Genomic DNA, 23,546 nt, shown 5'->3' with positions numbered 1-23,546 from the left:
TCAGACAGAGCCCCACACAAACACATGGCTATGAAAATACTTATTTTAGTGATGGAGTAGAAGTGAAAGTGTGGCTTGTCCCACTGCCACATCAGGTACAGACCCATTCCCTCCTCCTGCCCCCTGCCACAGTCCGGGCAGGCCCACGGCCCAGGAGACCCAGACCTCCAACGTGCAGGTGAGGTCTGCAGCCTGCACGCCCAGCCCAACCATGGCCAGTGGTAGGGGCTTGAAATGAGGAGGCTGCTGGGCTTCAGTGTAGTGTGTTGTTCTTCAGTCTGCAAGGACAGACCGGTTTCCAGCCCTGGAAGGTCAAACACAGTCCAAATGTCACTCCCCAAAGCCAGAAGAGATGGGTGGGACGAGGCTGAAGAGCACGACATACAGAGCAGGAATCCCTGCGACGCTCAGTACTGCCAAGTGACTGCTAACTGCACAGCCAGATGTCTCCCAGTGCAGTTATTACCAGTTCCTACTTCAGCCTCATCAACTAATTTTCCGATCTCCACCCAAAAAGGAACTTTTATTCCTTGTGGTCCAACACAGCCTGTCTCTAATTCAGATGTCCTGCTAGCTTCCTGCAGGAATGCTGTCTCTGGGTCACGGGTGGCCACCCAGCCAAGAGGGAGGATGCTTTGGTTAAATGTAGCTTGCTCCTACCATTCTGAACCATCCCCAGAGGGGACGGAGGCTTTTCCTCTCACCCCCTTCTGCCACTTGGGTGGGCACTGATGCCTCTGCACTGCACAGTCTGGTTGCTACTCCAGGGCAATATTTAACGTAGCAGCCACCGGCCCTTCTCCACCTCCATCCAAAGCAGAGCAGAGCCCAGCAATGCCAGCCCAACACTCGTGAAGCCAGCGAGGTTTCTGTGCGCATGTAAGGTCTCTCTTTGCTAGGGAAAGCCTAATATGCTACTTGTTCTGGAAAACTCCCCCAGGCAGCTACACGCTTGCGAGAAAGCTGAGTTGCCTCTGGGGCAATGTGCTCCTAGGCCCTGGATCTGTCTGCAAGTGCGCTTTGGAGGCGGAAGAAAGACTTGTCACTGATCCCAGCGCAGCTGGCAGGGCTGCAGCTGAGCTGCGAATGAGCTACAAATTAGTCCAACATTTAAATACTCGCTTCTAAAGATAAAAGCCAGCTAAGCCTCTCACAGTAGCTTTTCCTGAGGAATGGGAAGTGTCTCTAAGAATAACTATGGCTGCTGAGGAGCGGCCGAGGTTCATGAGAACTGCCTGCCATCACGCCAGGAAGCTCGGCGCTGCAACGCGATACTTTTAGAAGTGACCTCACTGCACGGCTGGTGAACGCTGCCAGACATCACGGCATCATCCTCGCAGACAGAGCCCTTTGTAGCTCACAGGCCTTCCTGCTTCCTAACGTACTCAAGTGCCACCTAAAGCTGTGGCTACAGAAGCTCTTTGCCACATGGGTGCTGTATGCTTTAACCTTGGTACAGCAACTTACCTTAGAGAAGTGGGGCTGCACATACGGCTCTCCACATCCCAAAACCAATGGGCTGCATTCAGGGGCACTTGGGATTCGACAGAACAGGGAAAAATGACCAGAAATGGCCTGTCAGAAAGAAACAAAATGAGAACATAATCCATGTAATCCAATCCTCAAGTGACTGTGATCATTAACTGCCTTTTTAAAAGGAACTACAAAACTAAGCTTAAATAGAAAATATTGCAGTACTGAGTGACGGAAGGCACAAGTGCATCACTGGAGCGAACAAAGAATGTAGGCAACGCTCTTGTACAAATGCATAGCTTTTTCCTCTTCTCCTCATCCGTTTTTCTCCCGTGTACTAACCTAGTCGATTAATGGTTTTGTGCTTTTGGAAAAAAAAACAAAAAACACACACACACACACACAAACACACCAGACACGACACAGGGAACAACATTTAAAGTACATGGTTTACATGGCTGAAAACGTTTGTTTTGACTTCCTCTTACTAAGACAAAAATGAAAACTTCTAAGAACATTTTATGAATTCTTGCCACACCAAGTAACCTGTTCCAACTCAAGAGGTACCTCTCAAATAGCTTTTTCAGTGTAAACAAAGTGATGTCATATTGACAGAGCGAAGAGCAAAACTTGGCTGTTTAATTTGGAAGATTGCTAAAAACGATACATTTAACTCTCCTAGTCTAACAATGAAATGTTTTTATAGTTCACAATACCTAACACCCTTGTTCACATTAAACAAATCATCCTGAGTTCCTGTTGAAATAATACACATCCTATTCTTTTTTGGAGTATATTGCAACATTAGGAAAGAAAAAATAAATACGTATTAAAATAAAAAGCCATTTTCATCCAACTGCACGAAACGCATTCAAACAAATGTAGAGAAGCAGACTGTAAAATCCATGCAGAAGAATACTTAAGAACACAAACGCTTCAGGTATGCTGTAAATGTACCAGGGATGTCTCCAGACAATACAAATTTATCTGTTATTTTCCTCTCCTTGTGGTGCCCAGGTTGCTCCTCCCACACTTTCCTTTTCCCTGTCCTTCACCTTCCTCAGTTCTTTTCTCTCCTCTTCTACGTATTCATTTATTTTAACTCTGTTCCTTGCACCACTCTTCTATTCCCTCTGCATGGATCACCTTTGTCCCCCAAGTTCCCGTATTTTTCTCTCCCCAAGCTTTTCTTAGCCAGGAGATTAAGCAAAGGACAACAGGTATGTACAAAGCCCAGTTCCTGACTGGGGCTTCCACATGCAACACACTCTCTCACCCACATATTTTATTTCATCTATCGCATTTCAAAGTGTATTGATCTTTTGAAACGGGCACACTTTGATAAGAAACACCATTCTGTTAGATTCGCCTCCCTAGCATACCAGATAAGCTATGACAGCTCTCCGTGCTAGCACCCCATGGGCAGATCAGATGTGTACCACATGGAAATGGTGATGCAGAAGAGCCGTGGAGGAAAGCCAAGCCAAACAGTTATTATTCTGCATTTGCAAGAGCAACTACATTGTTCTTCAGTAAGAACTCAAATGAAAAAGTAAGGACAAGCTCACATTTGAAAATACCAAAAGCATATTGTCAAAGTTTACGACTTTAAAATAACAACAGTCTAATCCATTAAAGAAATGACAATCAGAAACAATCTGCTTCATCATTTTGGATTAAATTTGTACAAATGTTGCCCTTAAAAACAAAACAAAGCAAACCAGAATACCAGAAACTACAAGTCATTAACAATGTAGTTAACCACTAGTTAACGATCTCATTTTTAACCAGTCTGAATGAGTTCCTCTAGCAAGTATAACAAACCCTGAAGTTTCAGTTTAGGAAAACTTCCTTGCCATTGTCCTCCACTACTTCCCAGCCAAGCCCAGAAGGATCAGTTGGAAGAAGGAAGAGAAGTTTAGTTTTCAAAGCCTGTTTGATCATTTCCCTTTCCACTTCCATCATAAACTTCAGCTTTTTCCTGAGACTGCAAACATTGACAGAAAGCTCATAGCACTCATGCAGCATTACAGGCTGCAGGCTAATGCCTCTTAGCTAGACACATGATAGGGCCACAGCCTTCCTTTAAATGGGCTGCCCAAATAACTCTGGAGTGATTAAAACTGGGAGTGTTTCCTAACAAAACATTCTTTAGGTAGAAACAATGAACATTTTGGTTAAAAACATGCAGATTTTTTTTATTTCCAAAAGGCTATGGAAGTAGGGTCCTGTGCAGTTTTCCACTTCAGCCAATTCCCTCTCGAGGGAATTATGTTGACTTCATGTAGGAAAGGCAAAATGATTAGCTGACCAAGGGGCTTGGCATGAATGGTTTTTCTGATACTAGCACCTGCTATGATATTAACAAATTGAAGAGCACTGGTGCTCCGAGAAACTAAGTGTATAGGTAGGGGAAGATTCAACTAGAAAACAGATGCTTTAAGAGTGCCACAAATTTAAAGAGCTGCCATTTGAAAAGGTGCCAGAAGTAAATCACCACTTACCCTACAAGGAACAAAAGTGAGTGCTTGAGCACGACCAAGATTCCGCACAAGGTTTGTGTCATACATTTCATTCAATAAGGCAATCAAGATGATTAGGGAGTGTAGGAAAGGCTCATTAATGACCACAGCAGACATTGAGTCAGCCTTTCATTTATTACCAGCGCATCCGGACAGTTTTCATTTATTGGGTTTTTAATTTAAAGAAGCAGAATTTATGTAGACAGACACATGACTGTGTGTTGTACCAATCCTTATTCACGTTTAAAAGCTGCCCCTAGCTTTATTGAAGTGATTTGAAGTGATACTGGCAAAAACCAACAACGACAACAAAAAAAAAGTGCTTCACAATTTTGCACGTTTCCTTTAGTTACTTATTTCACTTCGGGTACTGAAGTAAAAACAGCATAAGAATTTAGCCAGGGATTTTATCCTTGAGATGCAGAACAGAACCCCAAAGCTATAACTGATGACAATACTCAGGAGTACGTCTTCAGCTTCAAAGACGGAAATTTTGCATACTAATCACTGGGATTTTGGAAGAAGAGTTACAAAAAGCAAAGGCAAAAATGACAATGGAAATGCATGCAATTGGCAACAACTGTGGCTGAGATTGCAAAACAGCACCCTTTTAATGAGAACAACATGGAGCGTGATTTGCCTGGCCGTCCATTTGAACTGAACAACAGCATTATCTCATGGAGTCACAGTTGTTAGTGAGGTACAGAATCTGTCTTCCCTACGCTCTGTAACATGGATGGGAGCTGGAAACGTGGTGTTCCTCATTTCACTACATACAGAAGTTTCGCTGCATGCACACACACCTAAGCATGCCCAAGCATTTTTTCCTGTTTCTGTAACTGGAACATGGGAGCTATGGTTTCAAATGAGCAAAAAGAGCATTGCACAACACCGAGGCTGTGCAGAAGAAAAACATGGACCAGATTTCATCAGTACATGGCAATTATGTGACCACAGTAATGCTACAAAATGGAAATGAAAAAAAAAAAAAACAACACAATTGAAATCCTGAACCAACGTAGCAAAGGTTCACCTGGCAGACACTGAGACTTCACTCAGTAAATACAAAAGATTTTGCTACAAAAATTGACCAAAAAAAGTTCAGCCACACAAAACCACGAATTTTAAGACTGAGGTTTAAATATGGCAGCTATAAAAATGAAAGCTGAGGGATCACACAACAGAAATAAATAGAACAAAGCCATCAGACCCTAACAGACATGGCTCCTTGACAATAAAAGTTGGATGTTCAGATCCTTGGCTACTTCAAAAACAACTGTTCCTATAATATGAACTGTTTTTTCTTTGCTTGTTTTAAATGGAAAACCGTCCTCTGTCCAGTGCCAACTACCACTCAGCCCTTACATATGCCGTGCTAAAGGTCAGATGGAAAGACTTGGTGGTACCTTCAAGTTTCAGAGCAATACACTTTGAGTTGAGCTCATTTCCCAGCCCCAGAGGACACAGGAGGAAGCCAGTATGTGTCGCTTCTCTAATATAGTCAGTCACTCTTCTAGAGCATCACCAAGGCATGAGATAATGAAAGCAGATACCTTGATAAGACAGGAATTTAATTTCATTGATGTGACACTGTATATCGGTAAGAAGTAAAGGACTACATCAGAGCTTAACTGCTCAAGTTCCCAGATTTTGAAGTGTGAACCTACATCAGAAGCAGCGACAGACAGCTCTCTGGGATGCTTCTTGTGCCAAGGAAGCAGACAGAGCACTTTGCTGTCTGCCTGCAGTGGAGGAACACTGTAGGAACAGCAGAGCCAGACCCAGTGCCACAGCTGGACAGCAGGGCTCAAGAAAACACTGGGCTTAGCGTGGACTGTGACATGCTGATTCCATCAGACAGGAACAGCATGGCTAGGGGTGGGCAGCTGGGAACATTGGGTCTCCCCAGTCCCATATCTCTGTGCTCAACAAAGCTCCTCTTCAACCCTCCAGACCTCTTACAGACCTCTCGCTGATGGGACAACCTCCTGTGGGGCAGGGCACAAGCTGGTAGCGCAGGAAGAGACTGACACTTTAGGGAACTACCACCGACCAGGACAGGGTTCTGGATCAAACTCCTTCCCAGGCAGAGGCTGATGAGCAGCTCGTTTTGTTGCTGCTTGGGCATATCACAGACCCTGTGTTAACTTGTCTGGGGGAGGAAAGAAGAGTAAAGGACCATAAAAATCTGTACAGCAAAGGAGGCACAGCAGTATATTACAGGAGTTCTTCCTCCCCCTGGTAGCTCAGTATCTCCTCATGGTGGAATGGGAGTGTTTTATTTTTGTTTTTCTTTCCATTAGAAGATGACCTTTGCTCCAACCAGGCTGATCTGCTGCAGAGCCAACATCCGCCAGCTTCCAGGGCTTGTGCTTCCCGAATGGCAGCAGATACTTTCTGCTGCTCCAGCTTCCTTATTTAATCATGCATCCATAAATCAAAAGCAACCAAAACTGATTTAACATTTGGGTGAGAATTTAGAGCAGCTGAAGAGTGACCCAGACTGAGTCATTGCCTGATGGAGTTTCAAACAGTTCAACTGTAAACACAGCTGAACTCATTGTTGCATTAACCCCTCTCCGCCCACCCTCCCAAAAAAAATAAATTCTGAACTGCAAGTGCATTGCTATGAAAACGTCACTAAATGCCAAACGAAAGATGTACAGAGAAACATACTTCTTTTGGAAACTGACCAAATGAACATCTGGTCGCTTGGTTATCTCGAAGAACCCATCAGAGGATAATGACAGCACCATTAGATGCACTACTGTAATTAATAACACGTTTCAATGGGCTTAAACTTGCAAAGTGCTGAATGCTGCTGTTAAGATGCATCCTCAGATCCTACCTAGCTCAGTGAAGAGTGAACCATTGATAATTGGGAAGATATACCAGGGAAAGGATGACGCACTGCTCTGACACTGATAAGCCTTCGCTACTAGCTGCAGTCAGATAGCAGGACACAGCACAAGGACAGCTGGTCTGACTCTATACAGTATTCATTACCTTGCAAACAAGTGTTTTGAAATTATCAATAATGGCTTTTAAAGCTAAACTCCTAAGACGTACACAGGAAAGAATACAGAACTACAGGCTGATAGTGCAGCAGAAAGTAAAAACTGCTGCACTTGGGTTTTGTTTCGTTTTATAAAGCTGATAGGTTGCCCTTAGGAAGTGGACTCTAAAGCCTACACACACAATTGGTCATAATGTTGGACTTCAACAAGGAAACAAGAGTTATTCTAACATTTAGGATGGTTACTATATTGCTGGAAGCGTGACTGTTATACAACTTTTGCTTTGGAACCATGGGGTTGTGTTTCACAGCTGAGTTACGGCCCCAGTACACAAAGCCACAATCCCAGTGAAAAAAAATCACCTGCAAAGAAAATCCATCCGCAGTGAAAATCCTACCTACACAAATTACTTGGCACCTCTGCAACGGAGGGTACAGATGAAAACAATTGCAGAAGTATCAGTGGAAGAGAACTCGAAGATTTTTGTTCCAGTCACCTGCAGGACTGTCACAAACAACAGATGAGCCATGGCTTTGTCTAGCCAGCCCTTGAAAACACGAAAGGACCTCTGGCCAACCTCTTCCAGTACTGCTGCACCTCTCTTGGGGAAAAGTTTCTCCTCTGAATCTTCCCAAGGCACCTTTTGTGGTTGTTGCCCCTTGTCTGCCATTGAGTAGCTTTGTCCTTGTCTTACAACCCCTGTTGCTCTCCCTTATACAGAAAGGTGAGAAATGACACAGCATCCCTAAAAACTCTGTGGTACAGCTTAAAAACTTTGAAGAATTAACACTCTTTTCTACTCACTCGTGAGAGACTTCTAAGTTTTCTAAGTTGACTTTTCCCTATGCCACAAGCTACCTTGAAACACATTATAACACCATCCCCATGAACCATCCAAATGAGCTATTTAGATAATATTAATAAACTGAGAACAGGAAGCAGATGATTTAGATGATTTCCCCCAGCCCAGCAAAAGCAATACTAAGAATGTTTAGGTGGGGGGGGGTTATTATAAACACACATTTTTAGGATACATACCTGAAGATCCAATTTATGATATGCTAAAATCTAATTTTAGATGTCTAATATTAGATAAAAAGCACTGTGATCACAAAATGCAAAGAGATGTTGAGAACAAACTCCTTCTGCCACCTTTTTTCATAGCTCATTCGGAAAATAAAAAGCCCTTCTGTCAGATCAGACGTCATTTGTCCTGCTACAGCCACCACAAACCGCACATTGTTAGCTCACCAAGTACAGAGAAATGCAATCATGTGCCTTACCCTTATCCAGATCGAATTTACGCCACTGGGTGCTTTGATAGCACATTGATCAGATATTAACTATCATGAAACCACAGCCCACATTGTCAGACAACTGCGTAACGCAACCAGGTGATCTTATAGATACTTGATTGTACCTGTATAAAATCTCCAACATCTGAGGAATGTGCCTTACCAATGTGCTGAATCCTGAAACCCAGGGAAGCATACCTATCTTTCGCCATTCACTTTCAGAACAGATTTCTGATAATATTCAAGTTGTGGATAGCTTCTCATAGTGCCAAAAACAGCTCAGTTAATCAAATCAAAGTTTGTTAAATATTTAGGATAGCTTGTGTAGTCCTATCTTCCCACGTTTAAAAACTAAACAGCTTATTTCACTAAATAGAGTCAACTGAACATGCAGTTGTGCCATTCATCGAGAAATTCAAAAGAATTATAGCTAAGTGGTTTGCACAATCTATATTTAGTGATCCTTACTCACGAATACTTAAACTCTAGATATGTCCTTAAAGTATTCTTAAAAGGATTGGCAAGTATGCCCATGCGTAAAATATGATAATCCTATGTTAATTCTCCTCCTTACCACACCGTAGATGCCTGGGAACAAACCATTGAAAGTATTAAGCTTGCTTGAGTTTGCACTGCATTTGTATTCATTAACCAGACTATTAGTGGGAGCATTTAGAAATCCATGACTTTTCTGATAGACGCGTATGTACATTCACTGCCTGTATTATTTATTTGTGTGCATGTCCGTCTATCCATCCACCCGTCTCTGCTCTTGCACGCATACAGATCAATACGTGTCTCTGTGTATTTACGTCTTTCACCAGTCTCAAGACATTCAGTCTACTTTTCTGGCACCAACTCTGGGAAACTACTGATTTAGCTAATGCCCTTATGACTGAAGAAAAAAAAAAAAAAAAAAAAAAGAGCTCAACGCATCATAGATAAGAACCAAGGCAGAAAAAGTAGAACAGACAGATGGAGGTGTAAAAAAGGGACATATTTATGCTAAATTCAAGAAAAATAAAGGGATTAAGGGGATGTCACAGACTAGATGATTTAAGAAGGGGATTTCTTCTGAAGGGATATTTCTCTTGTAGAATAGAAATCTATCATGTATTCTAACCAGGGTTAATTCTAACATCTAGAACAAATCTAAATCTTAAAACCAAGATTAAGAGTTGGCTAGTGGTGCCTATTATATCTGTCAACTGTTCTGCAAACCAGGGAGGAAATATTTTATGTTTGGATTCAGCCAATACAATAACAATATTTATAGGCTGCCTTGGGAGCAATAATAATTTTACATGGTTTTCAGTATTCAACAGAGTATTTACAGGGATTTGAATTATTGTAGCGTGTTCAGATTGTTTCTCCCATCCTCTTTCAGAGATACTGGATTAAAGAGCCAATCTCCCTTCTCTCTGCCAGTCTACTATATAAACTGTGTATTTGTAGGGCTATCAGAAACAGCAAAGCAGTTCATTCTCTAAATATTCTGAGCTAAACGCACCGCCTCCTTTGTATTCTCACTCAGCTGAGGACTTTCATGCTCCGGCCCTGACACCTGATCATTACCTTGGTCTAACACAAGCCTACTGTCCCAGTGTTTTCATCTCCAAGCGGTCTGACCACTTACAGATATCTATACCTTCATTTTAAACCATACCAGAGCACTAGGGCTTGACAAAGAAAGCCCTATGGTCACGGTGATATCAGGAAACCACACCTGCCTTATGTTTAAATCAGTGAGCGAGCTCCTCTCCTAATGTACTAAGTATTTCTGAGACAAAAAGGCTAATTTATCTGCCGAGCTACTGCTCTGCTCCTACTTCATCCCGCAGGCACATGGGGCATGCAGCAAGCAGTCAGGCTCAAAACTACTACCGATACTCGTGCAAAATGACTATGCTGTTACATGATAGCTTTTATCTGATCCTGTGCTTAACATATCCATCTAAACCCCTAGTGCTATTAGGATAAACATCTCAGAAAACAGAAGTTATCTATTACTAAGTAAATATTTCTTTTCTTCCCCACCTGTCAGGCGTAAGCAAGAGATGCAGGCTGAACCGTGTATGCTGAATGAGGTGACTTGGGTTGGATTGTCAAACTCATCACCCTGCATGACTTGGAAGAGTCACTCAATTCTGAGGTAGTCCCTGCACGTGGAAATCCCCCTGAATGGTATTTTAATAGGAGGAATGCTGGTTTTGCTGTAAAACGCTGCTCTGAAATTACAGAGAAGGCATGAGATTTGCTCAGGCTGTAGTTGTATTTGCTATAGGGCATTGCATATCTAATACCCAGAAGGTAAGAAAAGCAGAGGGAATCTATGAAGCTGCAGCAAACAGTGTAATGATAGCAACTGCGGTGATCTTAGAGAGAAAGCAGCAGCGTTACTATCAACGCAGCACGGATGCAATGGGGGAATCTGGAGTATTTACAGCTGTTCATCAAACAGCAAAGCCTCGTTGCACTCCAGTTGGCAGAGAAACAATTCCATTTGCACTTCTCATGATTCTTTTATTGTTGACTTGGATTTAGCAGAGTATACGAACATTTCAGCCCTGATGAAGGCGTGAGACTGGGAACACTGGCATATTTTGTGAGTATAATTCATTTTTTTGTTCTGGTTGGAGCGTAGCACAGTGCAACGTTACTGCTGGGTGAACACCTGTAGTTAGAAAACACTAGTTTGCTCATAGGGCCCAAAGCCTGCCAAAATGTTTCCTGGAAGGAGATTTAAAAAAAATTTAAAATGGAAAAAAAATCCTCCAGTGTACAGAAAGTAATAAAAAAGCAGGCATGAAACTATTATTTCAGAGCCAGATGCGGAAACAACAAAATCAAGGAACTGAATCTCTTGAGAACAAATTTCAGCTTTGTCTGTAGGACAAGCTAAGGCTCATCTCAAACACTGTAGAGTTCATTTCCGCAAAGCTCCAAAATACAGGCTTATCCCAGTTTCTGCAAGAATTAAAATTCAAAGAAGTCAATGGGACTGGTACAGGGAATGACACTGAAACCTTTTTAAGATGGATTAATTTCACTTTTATGGAAAAATGCCATATGGAAATGAAAAGTTTTGATTTCAAACTGTCAAAACATCCCATTTCATTTTCAAAATATGCTTTGGCTGCAATTTTTTGCCCGGTTTTGGTTTACAGAAATTGTTCCCCTTGCCCATGCCTCTTTTTATAACGTGCTCTAAAAATTCCACCATTGTGAAACTCTTTTTAGAGAATATCAGTTCCTTGAGAAAAAGGACTTGAAGACCTGATTTCAATAACAGTACATTACATTCTGCCTTCCTATAACAAAGTCATGTTCGTAGCTACTCTACCAAATAAATTCTAGAAACAAAGCACCACATTTTTGTCTTCTCCCCACTCAGATCTGTTTTTCTGTTCAAGCACAGCAAACACATTAACAGGACTGAAATTCCTTCAAATTAATTTAGTTTGTATAATCTACATTTCCTTGCCTTTTGTTACTAGTGACATTAAGAAATGTGAACCCTGGTTGGTGAACTGCAGTAAAGTAACAGGCATTAGTAATTTACACGTCCTTCAAAATTTTCATCCAGAGTCCCAAAATCCATTTTCAAAGGGTTGCTATAACTGCCCCCATTTCATATACTGGCAAAATGAGGCACAAAATTTTAAAGGGAACTACACAATGGCAAACAGAATCTGGACTTTTTCATTTTTCTGCTCCCTAAATAACACTACCTGCCATTATTTTACACTGATTTCTTCTCATGTCTTTTACATATCTTACAGTTCAGCAGTTTGATACTTATCTTCTGGACTGTTCCCCTCTCACATTTCACTTTTACTCTTTACTCTTTCAGTAGTTCTCCACACCGATTACCTTTCACACTTTTTTCCATACTGTGATTAAACACTTCCAGATATAGAAACAAGGGCAAGACATTAACACTTCATTTAACTGCTTTAGTTTAACCTACAAAGTAAAAAAATGCAGTGACACAGGAAGAGTTAAGAGATTTAAAGTTACTTTATGTGTCATTCATTAACTATGATAGAGCTAGGTATACACAATTATTTTGCATTCTCAAAAAACGTAACACCTATGGTTACTGCATGCTCCAGGAACACCTTTGACAAAGTCACTGAGAAGCCTCTCCTGCACAGGGGCTCCTTACAGAATCATGGTCTTTGGAGCAGGTTCCCATCTGTCATTCACTCTCATACTCTCCTCCTTCAGATTTAACTGTATTTTTCTGATAAGCAATATAATCTTATGAAAGGTGAAATTTATTCCAGATGAGTAAGACAATAATGGCTCAACAGGATCTATGGTGATGGATTGTGTTTCCCAAGAGAGGAAGGCTTCTGCTTATGTACATCTGAATACAGAATTAGGCCTTCTGTGTACATGTATGTGAATTCAACATATTCTTTTAGCACGTAAGTTTGTTACTGCAGATTTACAGGAAATAGAGAATGATACTAAAAAAAATATTGAAGTATCACCAAAGTATTGATGTCTCTAAATAATGCCGCAACACAAAGCATCCAGAAGATGACTCACTGGAACTCTCACATTCACTACCATTAAAGCTTAATAGTGCATTTCTCCATGAAGGCTATGAAGCACAATCCATGCTATTTTTGCCAGAATGCATCAATACAAATTGTTGTGCTGCCCTGAAAATAAGCATTTAAAATATATACTTGCTCTTAGGCTTACCTATTACACTAAGGATCTTAGTAAATGTATCACCTCGTTAATGCTTCAGAACATACTATACATGTAAATATTCATTTCAGAAAAAATGTGTAAATAAGTCAATCAGTAACGTTGTACAGGGCTAGTGTAATACACACTGTGGTTCTCTACATGGAATGATAAAAGAACAGAGCATTCCACCCCTTTTTACAATAATCTCATGTAGTTTAAATTATCTACATCTATCAACTCCACACACTGGCCAAGGCTGCAACTGTGTGGACCAAATCCACAGAAGTCAATTAGTTATGCCAATTTGCTCCAGCTGAGAATCGATTCTCAGTTGTCTTTACACTTCCCATAGAATATTCTGTAGGAAGCGTTGTTTTAATGAAGGTTGGTCAGCATGTATGGGAAATGTCAACACGAAATCCCTTCTCACCATCGTTTGGACTTCTTAAAATAAACTGATTTTTTTCTTTTTTCTTTTTAAACACCTAAAGAAACCATAGGTTTTCTTTAAAATAGCAGACAAATTTACAATATCTTTAAGGAAACAGCTTCAACATCAAAGACTTGGTAAAAGTACTCTCCTCCTTTTCCTTTGGCAGGGTTTCCTAGATTTGCAATTAAATCATTAAAAACACTCTCACCCAGATGCAGTTGATGTGGAATAATCACAAGAAACATAGCAAACAAAAGAAAGATCACAAAATACATTAACTTTTACTAGCCATGCTGGTGTGCATTAGCATTTTTAATAATGACCTCATTACCATTTAGTTCAACAAGCAAACAAAACCTGTTTATTTGATAATTTATTTATTCTAAAATAATGCAACCTTTTTTATTTGCCCTTGTTATGAGCTCACTAATGTTAAAGGCACCACTACAATCAGTTAAGTAATTATCATAGGATAAAAGCCTTCACCATGAAAAAGTTTTGTTTGAAAAAGCATGAACTGCGATTCTCATTGATAGCTTTCACCAAGTGCAGGATTCAGTACATTGTAGCACAAAGGCCAAGATTATCTCCCTCTGTTAAAGGCTTAAAATTCTACAACCAGACCATGCCAGTTACCAGTATCAGATTATGATAACAAGATCATGTTCAGTTATAAAAACAAGTGTCTAAACTTTTCTCATGTCACTTTCTATCTAAGTCCCATTGCTAGTTGTGAAAGGACCCATCTGAATGTGTGTAGAAGCTCATTTTAAAGCTAGCTCTTTGAACTGGATTCATGGGGTATTTGCATAAGAAGATTTGGGTAAAAAGAATGGGCTGGTGCTGCATCTGCCCATTAATATGCCTGCTAATTCAGCACATTGTAAGCCTATTGATGTATCACAAAAGGCTCAAATTCAAGGACAGTTATCCTATTGCCATTGTTAGGGTTTGAATTCAAGTAATATGTTCACTATAGGAATACAGTTGTTACAATTAGATATTTTTCTATAATGGTATAAAGAACCAACGACAATCAGAATTACAATAACACTGATAAAACTTTAGAATTCACCAATTCTATTATTTAAAAAGATGCAGGTGCTGATTAATTTTGCTTTGCATAATACTTGGATCTAGAGTACTGGCATACTTAAAGAGTAGAGGCAAAATGTGGCAATATAACCTACCAAAGAAAGCATTCTGCCTTTAATGCTGATGCACATTTATCTTGCTTACAAGAGTTTTAATAAAAAATTAAAACACTAAACCAAGCTTCAACAGAGTGGAGGAGACCTACATGAGGAGCACAAGTAGTGGGTATTTTAATCCTTCTTATGAAAAATGCAAAAGCACTGCTCGTGCTATCAGGGGATATCCTACACAGAACATTTTTACGGTGAATATGAATTGTTTGAGAACACTGTATACTCACAAATGGAAAAAAAGGGCAGAGGCAGTGATTCATGCAAGAGGTGTCGAGCAGCCAGCACACCAGCTCCGCAGCGGACTCGAGGCAGACACTGAGGCAAGCAGCAAAATAAAAAGCTGTTAGCTGAAGCGCTGTAAAGAGTTTTTAAGCACGCAACACAAACAGAATACTAAAGGAGAGACTCAAAGGAAACACACATGGAGAACAGCAAATGAAGCTTAGTTAAACTTAGTTCTTCAAGGGTCCTTGGTGTGAGACTACAGCATGCGTCCTAAGGCAGGGGGGGGGAACAGGAGAATAAACGTGTACAGTGACAGCGATTCTCCGAGAGAGGCCGTGACAGCCTCTCACCGATTCCCCGTAGGAAAAGGCCGGCCTCGGAGGCCGAGGGCCCGGGCACACCGCGGCCCCCATTGTGCTCGTGCTCCCACACTGACGCGCTGTCACGGGGCGGCCCAGCCGCCAGATCCGGGGGCACGGCTGCATTTTTCTCACTCCGCATCCCTCAGAGAAGACATCAAAGACCAGAGAGATGTGCTCTTTGTTTTGTTTGGTCTCTGACTCTCAACATGTGGTTTCGCAGGCCCAAACATCGGCACCTTTTAACCTATTCTGTTCAGCTTAGGCCCTGGCTTCATTTGAGCATTAGGGAAACTATAGTAACCAATAATCTGCCTGTCCCTGAATAGAAACTATGTACCTTGTCACACAAGAGCCCGAGGATCACCATTCGAGACAAGTTCCTTTACAGGCCCTCGGCTTTCTTTGCTGGGGCCCGGCCTGTCTTGCTGAAAAGGTGTCAAAACCCTTCGCCTCTTTGCAATGGGGGATCTGTGTTAATGTTAATTTATATTTAACAAATAGGATATTGTCCCCCAGAATGTATAAGTATTTGATTATCTATTACAAATGTTTTCATCAAGTCATAAATGAGGGCCCTTGACAAAAGGCAAAAGGTCTTTGAGGAGAGCAGGACGCGACGGGGGAGGCCGGAGGCGGGCGAGCGTCGCGGTGCGCTCGGTTCTTGGGTTGGCGGGTGGGGTGGTGTGGTGGTTGCCCGCCTGGTACGGGTGCTGGCACGAGCTCCAGAACCTGCCCAACAGCCACAGACCGGCCTGAGGACCGAAAACCAGCTTGAAAGTTGGCTGCAAGACGAGCAGCAATGCCTCTCTCCAGGCTCGCCTTTGCTGAGTCAAAAGCTTTCTACATGAGTAAGTTGCAAAACAGAACTTTGTTAGTTGTTGATTTTATTTATGTATGGATTTTGGTAGTGATCTGATCTCCTGCTTAATGAGCCTCCCCCCAGGCACTGGGAAAATGTTATCACCAGTCCCATTTTTCACTCACTCAATCTCTAATCCTGCGCTGCACTGTCTTGTTATTAGCAGGAAAAACAACAACAACAACTCTGTGTATCATGTAGATCAGAGCCAAGAAAGAAAGGAACAAATGTCAAGGGTTTGAAGAAGCGATTCACATCCAGCTTCATTTCATCTCTGTCACTCTCTCCTGACTCTGTCATGCAACAGCCGACTGCTAACACATTTCCCTCCAGTGAAAATGACATTTTTGCTTTCTTTATAATAGTTTAATATTAATAGGGAGGGGAGCTAAACTGTCGATGTTGCACCAAAACACTGTACAGCAAATTGAGGTATTTGGTATGAAACTTAAGACCTTCTGCATTAAGCTCTTTCACAGTGACCTGACATAAACTGGCAACTGGCAGCCGTCTGCTTTTGGCAGCTTGGCATATTTGGTCATTTATTGGGTGCATGTGAAGATCAAATGGGTTAAGATTCTTCTCCTTAAACAGCAGGGAAAAGAACATCAAAAAGGTGTAAATTTCATTTCCCCAGTTTTGATTAAGTCAAGCATGAAATGAAATGTAATACTCTCAAGTGGCAAGGGTTTATACTATTGATGTTGTTACTTCTGCTTCACAAAGCCCAATCAGCCGACAGCGAGTTGAACAAGCTAACAGAGTTTTAGGGTGGCCAGATGGAGGGTTTTTACTATGGTTGAAAAGACAGCTTAGTGCTTGCCTCTTCAAGCCAAGTCAATGCCAACTGTGTGAAATCCTGGCCATTCTACCCCTTCTCCCCCCCTCCACCCGCTCAATGCTGGTGGCTAGCACCATACAGCCCTGATAAAAAACAATCCCTTCAGCAAAACAATGTGCTGAATGAATATTTTTCATCAGAAGTGTTGTTTATCTTCCTCCTAAGTGCAGAGATTTCTGAATTCCTGATTCAGATCAATATCAGTATTTAAGTTAAGCATTATCTGAAAAGAGGCCCTCACAAAAATGTGTTGCTTCTCTGAGATTATAACATTAATTGTTTCAAGTGGCATGGCAAAGCAAAAAAAAACTACCCGTGTGCTATGGGAATAAATGGAGATTTAAAGCTACCTTGTTCGCCCGTTACGCGAAACTGGAGTTAATTCAGAACGCAGGGAGATGCACATTGAGGAACTCTTTAGATCTAGATACAAAAGTAACAGGTCTTAAATTGAGTGTGGTCTTACTGCGTTAGGAAATTTGTCCGTTTTTTATAGGTGCTTTTTCAGGCCCCTTGTTCCCACTACATTCTCAAATTTAATGCTCTTGCCACTATACAGCTGGACTAGAATAGAGTGGCTTTAGTAAAGACTTAATAGAATCTTTAATGCTTCTAACAATCCACTCCCATTGAACTGCATTAAGTAGATATTATGGAAGGACAAAGAGCTAAATAGCTCAACATCAACCTCATTAGGCATGCAGGCAGGCCTTGAACCATTTTATGGGCAAGTCTATTGTTAGTACACTCACCAGGTTAGCTTTAAATTGCAAATGATACCCTGAAAGGGGAAGAGAAGTTTTGGAGAATGGCCTCACAGAAAGAAAATCATTTTAGGCTATAAGAAAATGAAAGGCATTGTTAAAATTGCTCTGACCGTAGCAAATGAAATACATCATGGACTTGAGAGGCTGAATGCTACACTTGAGGGTTTTTTGTTGGCTTTTTTTTTTGTCCGTTTAGGAATGTGGTATACATCAGAATATAAACAATATACAATCTGTAAGACTTAATAAGGGTGGCTCAACATACTATCCTTTGTCTGAAGTTAAACAAATGAGAAGAGCCCAATAATTAAGTGGATGGGGAAAGACAAAAACCATCTCATTTGAATAAATAGTCGAGTCTGGAGAACCTTATGTATCAGAACTTTCCAACTTTGCGGTTCTTAATCAATAAGGACTCATTTAGACCAGTCCAAGCTTTAGCAATTGAGTGTTCAAAAACATTTAAAAAAATTCTCTCAAGAATTGTTTGCAACTGCGAAGTGCTTTAACAACTGACATTATGATGCTGCAAGTCTGGGAACGTATTCCCAAGCAGAGCCCTTCTCTGTCACCTTAGTGGATGAATAATTTTGCCTTTGCATATTTCTTGTCATAAATGGCAGGAATGAAGGGACCCTAAGGACCGCACTGGCAGGATTGGTGCTGTACAAGCAGAGTAAATTAAAACAAGGATTAGAGCAAGTATGATTGGGGATGACAAGCAGGGCAGTTGTCGCCGCACAATGTGCCTTTTTGCCCATATGGTCTGTACCGAGCTTACACAGCACAAACCCTCTAACATGGATGCTTATTAAAGCATTCCTTCTTGATCAGGACAAAAAGTCCTTAAAGCTTCATGTCATAGGAGAAAAAACAGTGCTTCTTTCACACACTCAGGCAGCAGCCTCAAGCACTACTATTTATGAAGCTTTACACACCACTGTCCAATTTTTACTTTTCATTAGATTAATATACAAAAAAAAACTATAAATGTGAAAAATCTGGGTTACAATCTGCAATCACAGATATGCATTGTACAGGTTCTTATCAAATATGAGAGTGAATTAATTGACAGCTTATTTTAAACAAAAATCAGACACTTAAGGTATTGCAGGACTTCCTCCAAAAGCATGGATTTACAGTATCCACAGAACTCAGGTCATTTAACTACCATTGAGTGGATAATGAAGGCATGGAAGAAGCTCAAAACAACTTAAGATTCATCCTTAGGAAATATTTGTCTGATCATATGCATATTATTATAAACAAAACAGAAGAGTAGGGCAGTTTTCTTATGCTTATAGGATCAGGAAAGATCAATTCTGTCACTAAACCCTTATGTCACCTCACAAGACATGTCATTTTCTTAGCCTCAGTTCCTCCATCTGTAAAACTAGAATAATTACATTACACTTGTTATAATGATCCCCCAAATATAAACATATTAGTCACTACTTCCCTCCACTTCCCCACCTCCCCTTTCCCCCATAGATTTATTTATTTTACTCAAACATCACATCCTGATTTATGTAAGGATATATAAACTCCACAAATGCCCAGGAACAACTTAAATCACTAGAGAAGAGTTTCCCTATAGCAAGGCATTATTATGGTGATGCTTTCCTAGTCCTGCAACAAGCCACTCAAGAGGCAAGAAAACAGAAGTGAAAGACCTTTTATTTAGATTTTGTTCCTTTGTGCTTTGCAGTACAGCTCTATCTGACCACAAGGCATCATCAAGTTTGGAGTATTCTTCCCGGGCTGATCTCTTCTCCCCAGCCAGAACAGCCAGTTCTGCAGTAGCAATGAACTTAGGCAAGCTCCCAAGTGGAGCAGCACACAGAGCACTGCATTAACCAGTAACAGCACTGGCACTTAGAACATTATAGGTGCCTCTGGGAATCACCCAAAAGTGCCTGTTAAACTAGACAGGTTTTGGTAGAAACCCTAAGGCCTTTAGGTAAGAGTCTCACAGTCGCAAGCAGAACCTACTCAATTGCCCTTGATGACTATAGCTCTCCCCAGCTTTGCGCCACTAGCACAGGTGACATTATTGCTTGCTATCGCTCCTACTTGTGGGAGCTGGGGTCTACTTACAGGGTACTGGGATTGTTCCTCAAAGCCAAACCATTCTTGTGCTTTGTGGATTCAATAACATGAGATTATCGTTATTAATAACATGAGAGTTTTCAGCAACATTCACCGTATCGTAATAGCAAGCACGCTTCACACATCAGCAAGCTTTGGCTGCTGCAGAACAGCACAAGCTCCATGAATGTGGGACAGCTGTCTCGGCAGACAGACAACGCCGACTCTGTCAACAAATACAGTCCCAAATCAGCCTCTGTATGGGAATGTCCTTGGTCAACTTTTCTAAGTCTACGAGTGATATAAAAGATGTCCAACACTGATGGTGTATGAGGAGACCATTTAGAAATAGTATCAAAGATCAAAAAGAAGTGACTTAGAAAACAGTCCAAGACAGTTCCTTCCCATGGAAACAGCTATCTGAACTGAGATTTGGCCATTATGCCCCACATAATATGCCTGAGGCATCCAAGAACTGCAAGAATTTGAATTCTTTCAGAATCCATTTGTCAACTTTTTTTTTGGCTTGGGTTATTTGCAAACAGTAACCTGAGCACTGTAAGTAGTAGCAACAGACAAGCCTAAAACCTCAAGTTCAACAACAGCTGCTTCACATGGGTATTTATGATTTCATTATAATATGCTTGCTTTTAGTAATTTAACATATGAAACTTTTTTTTTTTTTTTTTTTTTTTTGTAACTACTATCTTAATTACATCCTCTAAAAATACAGCTTCTGAGAACCAGCTAAAATTGGTGAGTCATTCATGAGAGCAGACAGGTGAGAACCACAATTACAACTCCCTTCTCACTGGCAAACAGAAATTAGAGGCTGAACAAGTACGTTTAGGTACTAGCATAAAAGCTGAGTAAACAGTAATCAGAAGTGAGTCACATCAGTAAGCCTACCTGAGTCCAAAACTTGTTTGAAAGCTAAAAAGGAATGTTTATCCATTGAGATAAGGATCCTCCAAATAGCAAAGCTGAACACCAGAACGGATAGGATACAAAGAAAAGGTATAGCATGTTAGGTCTTTATTTTACCAATAATGGTGTTTTCAACAGTTCCTAGATCCTATTTATTTAAGGACCTCAGGCTGGCAAAGAAATATTTCTGAGTATGAGCGACACTTGCATCGCTAACCATGAACATATTTCACATTTCAGTTTCATCTACTCCACCGCAGGATTTAGACATAAATCTGCAGGAGCACAGAAGAGAATAGTCTGGAGAGGGGTCCAGCAGTTAGATCATCAAACCTGAGATTTGGGAGACCCAATTCAAATCCCTGTTCTGTAGGATTTAGGTCAGGCACCCCTCAATCATAGGTCAAGATACTCAAATGTATTCAGACACTATGCTCCTGTTACTCTCCTAACTCTCCCTGAAAATAAGACAGACCTCTGAACTCCTGTAAGAAATTTATTACTCATCTAAATACTTTGGGGGATCAGGACTTGAGATTCCGTGTCCCCAGCTCCCTGTCAAACGTGGAGGACTGCCCTGCCCTACTGGGCAACGAGAGTAAATGCCTTAAAAGACTTGGAAGCACTCAAGGTTATAGATATGGGGACCAGATAAGGACTGTAAATAGGCCAGTGTAAATAAGTGTGGGTTAGTATAGTTCTATTTCTATACACATATGGTTGACAGGGAAACAGATTCTTCAAAACGGCATATATTTTTTCATACTTGATAGATTCTAATCAAAAATTGTTCAAGCCTTGGATTTATTTAAAAAAAGTTTTGTAAACATTGATATGATCATTATTTTAATTAAGAATCTAAAAACTCCTAATATTTTTGGAAGTTCTTTTAGAAAGAACAGGAATAAATCGATCTTAGCCGGAATGTTTCAGACAGCTACCCAAGCTTTCAAATCGTGTACAATTTCCTGTCTGTTTATATAGGGAAGTATTGACAATCCATGAAGAGAAATTCAATGAAGTAAGTGTGAAGGACTTCCTATTTCAGTCTTCTCACTTAAATTCTAGATTGAGGCTACAAAATTAAATCAATAGATTACACACTCGAGGATATTTCATATGAAGTGACTTCTGCTCAGTCTGATCTAATCTACACTGAAATGTAAAACAATCAGTCTCTGAGAACTTTAAAGTATCACCAGCTTCATTGACTTCCTATTACTTAACCTCTTAAATGTATTTGAGAATAAGCCAGGAGAAATTCCGTGAAAGGAGGACATCAGGCTTAATGGCTCAGTGATAGCACAGTACAAACCTTTAAAGTCATTATTACTGCTCTGATTTTAAAGGCATGTTTCCCCCTGCAGTCCTCTCATCCATCCCTCAAGATTAAATATTTTTCAGTAGGCTTCATACCACATGTAACACATTTCAGACCTATCCAGCTGATGCCCTGAAATCCTTTTCCATCCTGATGCTACCATTTCTCTGAAAACAGGTGAGCTATGTATGATTAGAAAGAGCAATGCTCCAAACCTGCAAAAGCACTCCTAGACGTGGGGTTGCCTTGCAACACTGCAAACAGCCCCATAAATCTGAAAACGCCTGCAAGTGTTTGTGGGCTTGGTGCCCAAAGGAACTTCCACCTACAACTTCTACTATATGAGGTCTGAGTGTAGGGTGGGTGAGAACTGCCACCTGGCTTCCCACGGGTCACTCTGAGACAGAGCCCAGATCCCCAAGCACCACTTTTTCATTTAATTAGTGAGGCTTATATGTTCCACTTTTCCTAGCGGAGTTACAAAAACGTGTATTTCCATCACTTCGCTTTTCAGCACTTCCACTGACTCAAAACAAGACTTGGGCACTGACGAGCCTGAGGATAAGCAAAAAACTCGACAACTCAGCCCCCCTTGTTTTGTGGAGGAGCAGACATGAAGAAAGACTTAACTGCAGTATTCAATGATCTTTTTCCCATTTAAACAGAAATATCATCTATTTGCTAAAAAACAAAAGAAAAAACAAAAAAAAAACCACCAGATAGTATATTTAGAAACTTTCATTGAAATAGGAATCAGTATTTTGTGAGTAAAAATATATTTGTCATAACTATAGCTTTTTTGTTCTAATGCAGACTGACTGTTGGAAAGAAGTTACAGAAGTGAGTTTAGCTTCTTAGTGGAAATGAAGGTACCTCTGATCATTATTAAAAGATAAACATGTAGGTACTGAGAAAACTAATTAAATTTTGTTGAGTTATCAGGAAGTCCCTCATGAATATCCTCTGGGGTAGGCTCTAATGTAAAGAGATCTCAATTTTGTGGTTAAATAATTTGAAGAGATTAATTAGTAAAGAATAAGCATTAAAGAATCATATGAAGATAAAGGTAACACTTTTTTTTTTCTTTTTTTTTTTTTAACATTTTCCAGTTTTATTGCTCTATGCTTTCCTTGCTTAAAGAAGCTATTAACAAGATAGTTCTCTGAATTATTTTTAAATATTTATTAACTGTATGCTAGAAAAAAAAAATACAAAAACATCCTGAGATGAAAAGTTACCTCTAAACCAGATTTGCATAAAGGATTAAGCTCCTTCCAGTTCAGAACTACTTCTCAATCTCAACTTGGGAGAACTGATCTTTATCCCAAATTTCTTTTTGTTCCTCTGGAAGTTCAGTTTAATCCAGCTTTCTTAATTTTCACCTTCTCCCTAAACCTTCTAGGCTTGTTACATGATAGCTAAGGATCATTATCCACCCAAGCTGAGGGGGTTTTCCCTTCATTAATTTCTTTAAGAAGATTACCAGTGCTTGTTTGTTGTT

At 40.5% G+C, this 23,546-nt stretch overlaps 1 protein-coding gene across 2 annotated transcripts in view; it reads right to left on the bottom strand.

The window, feature by feature from the left end:
• Window positions 1-23,546, bottom strand: part of LOC311443263 (uncharacterized protein) — a 471,777-nt gene that overhangs the window by 47,766 nt on the left and 400,465 nt on the right. For both annotated transcript variants that reach the window (XM_084533324.1, XM_084533325.1), the window contains 2 exons: window positions 14,883-14,970; window positions 1,468-1,575 (listed from right to left, as the gene is read on the bottom strand). In XM_084533324.1, coding sequence (XP_084389450.1) covers window positions 1,468-1,575; window positions 14,883-14,970 — 196 coding nt within the window. The remainder of the gene's footprint in view (window positions 1-1,467; window positions 1,576-14,882; window positions 14,971-23,546) is intronic.

The sequence above is a fragment of the Aythya ferina genome, assembly GCF_964211825.1.
Source record: "Aythya ferina genome assembly, chromosome: 12".
Taxonomy (NCBI): Eukaryota; Metazoa; Chordata; class Aves; order Anseriformes; family Anatidae; genus Aythya; species Aythya ferina.
Note: the sequence above shows the minus strand (reverse complement) of the source record. Positions and strands in the feature narration are given on the sequence as shown.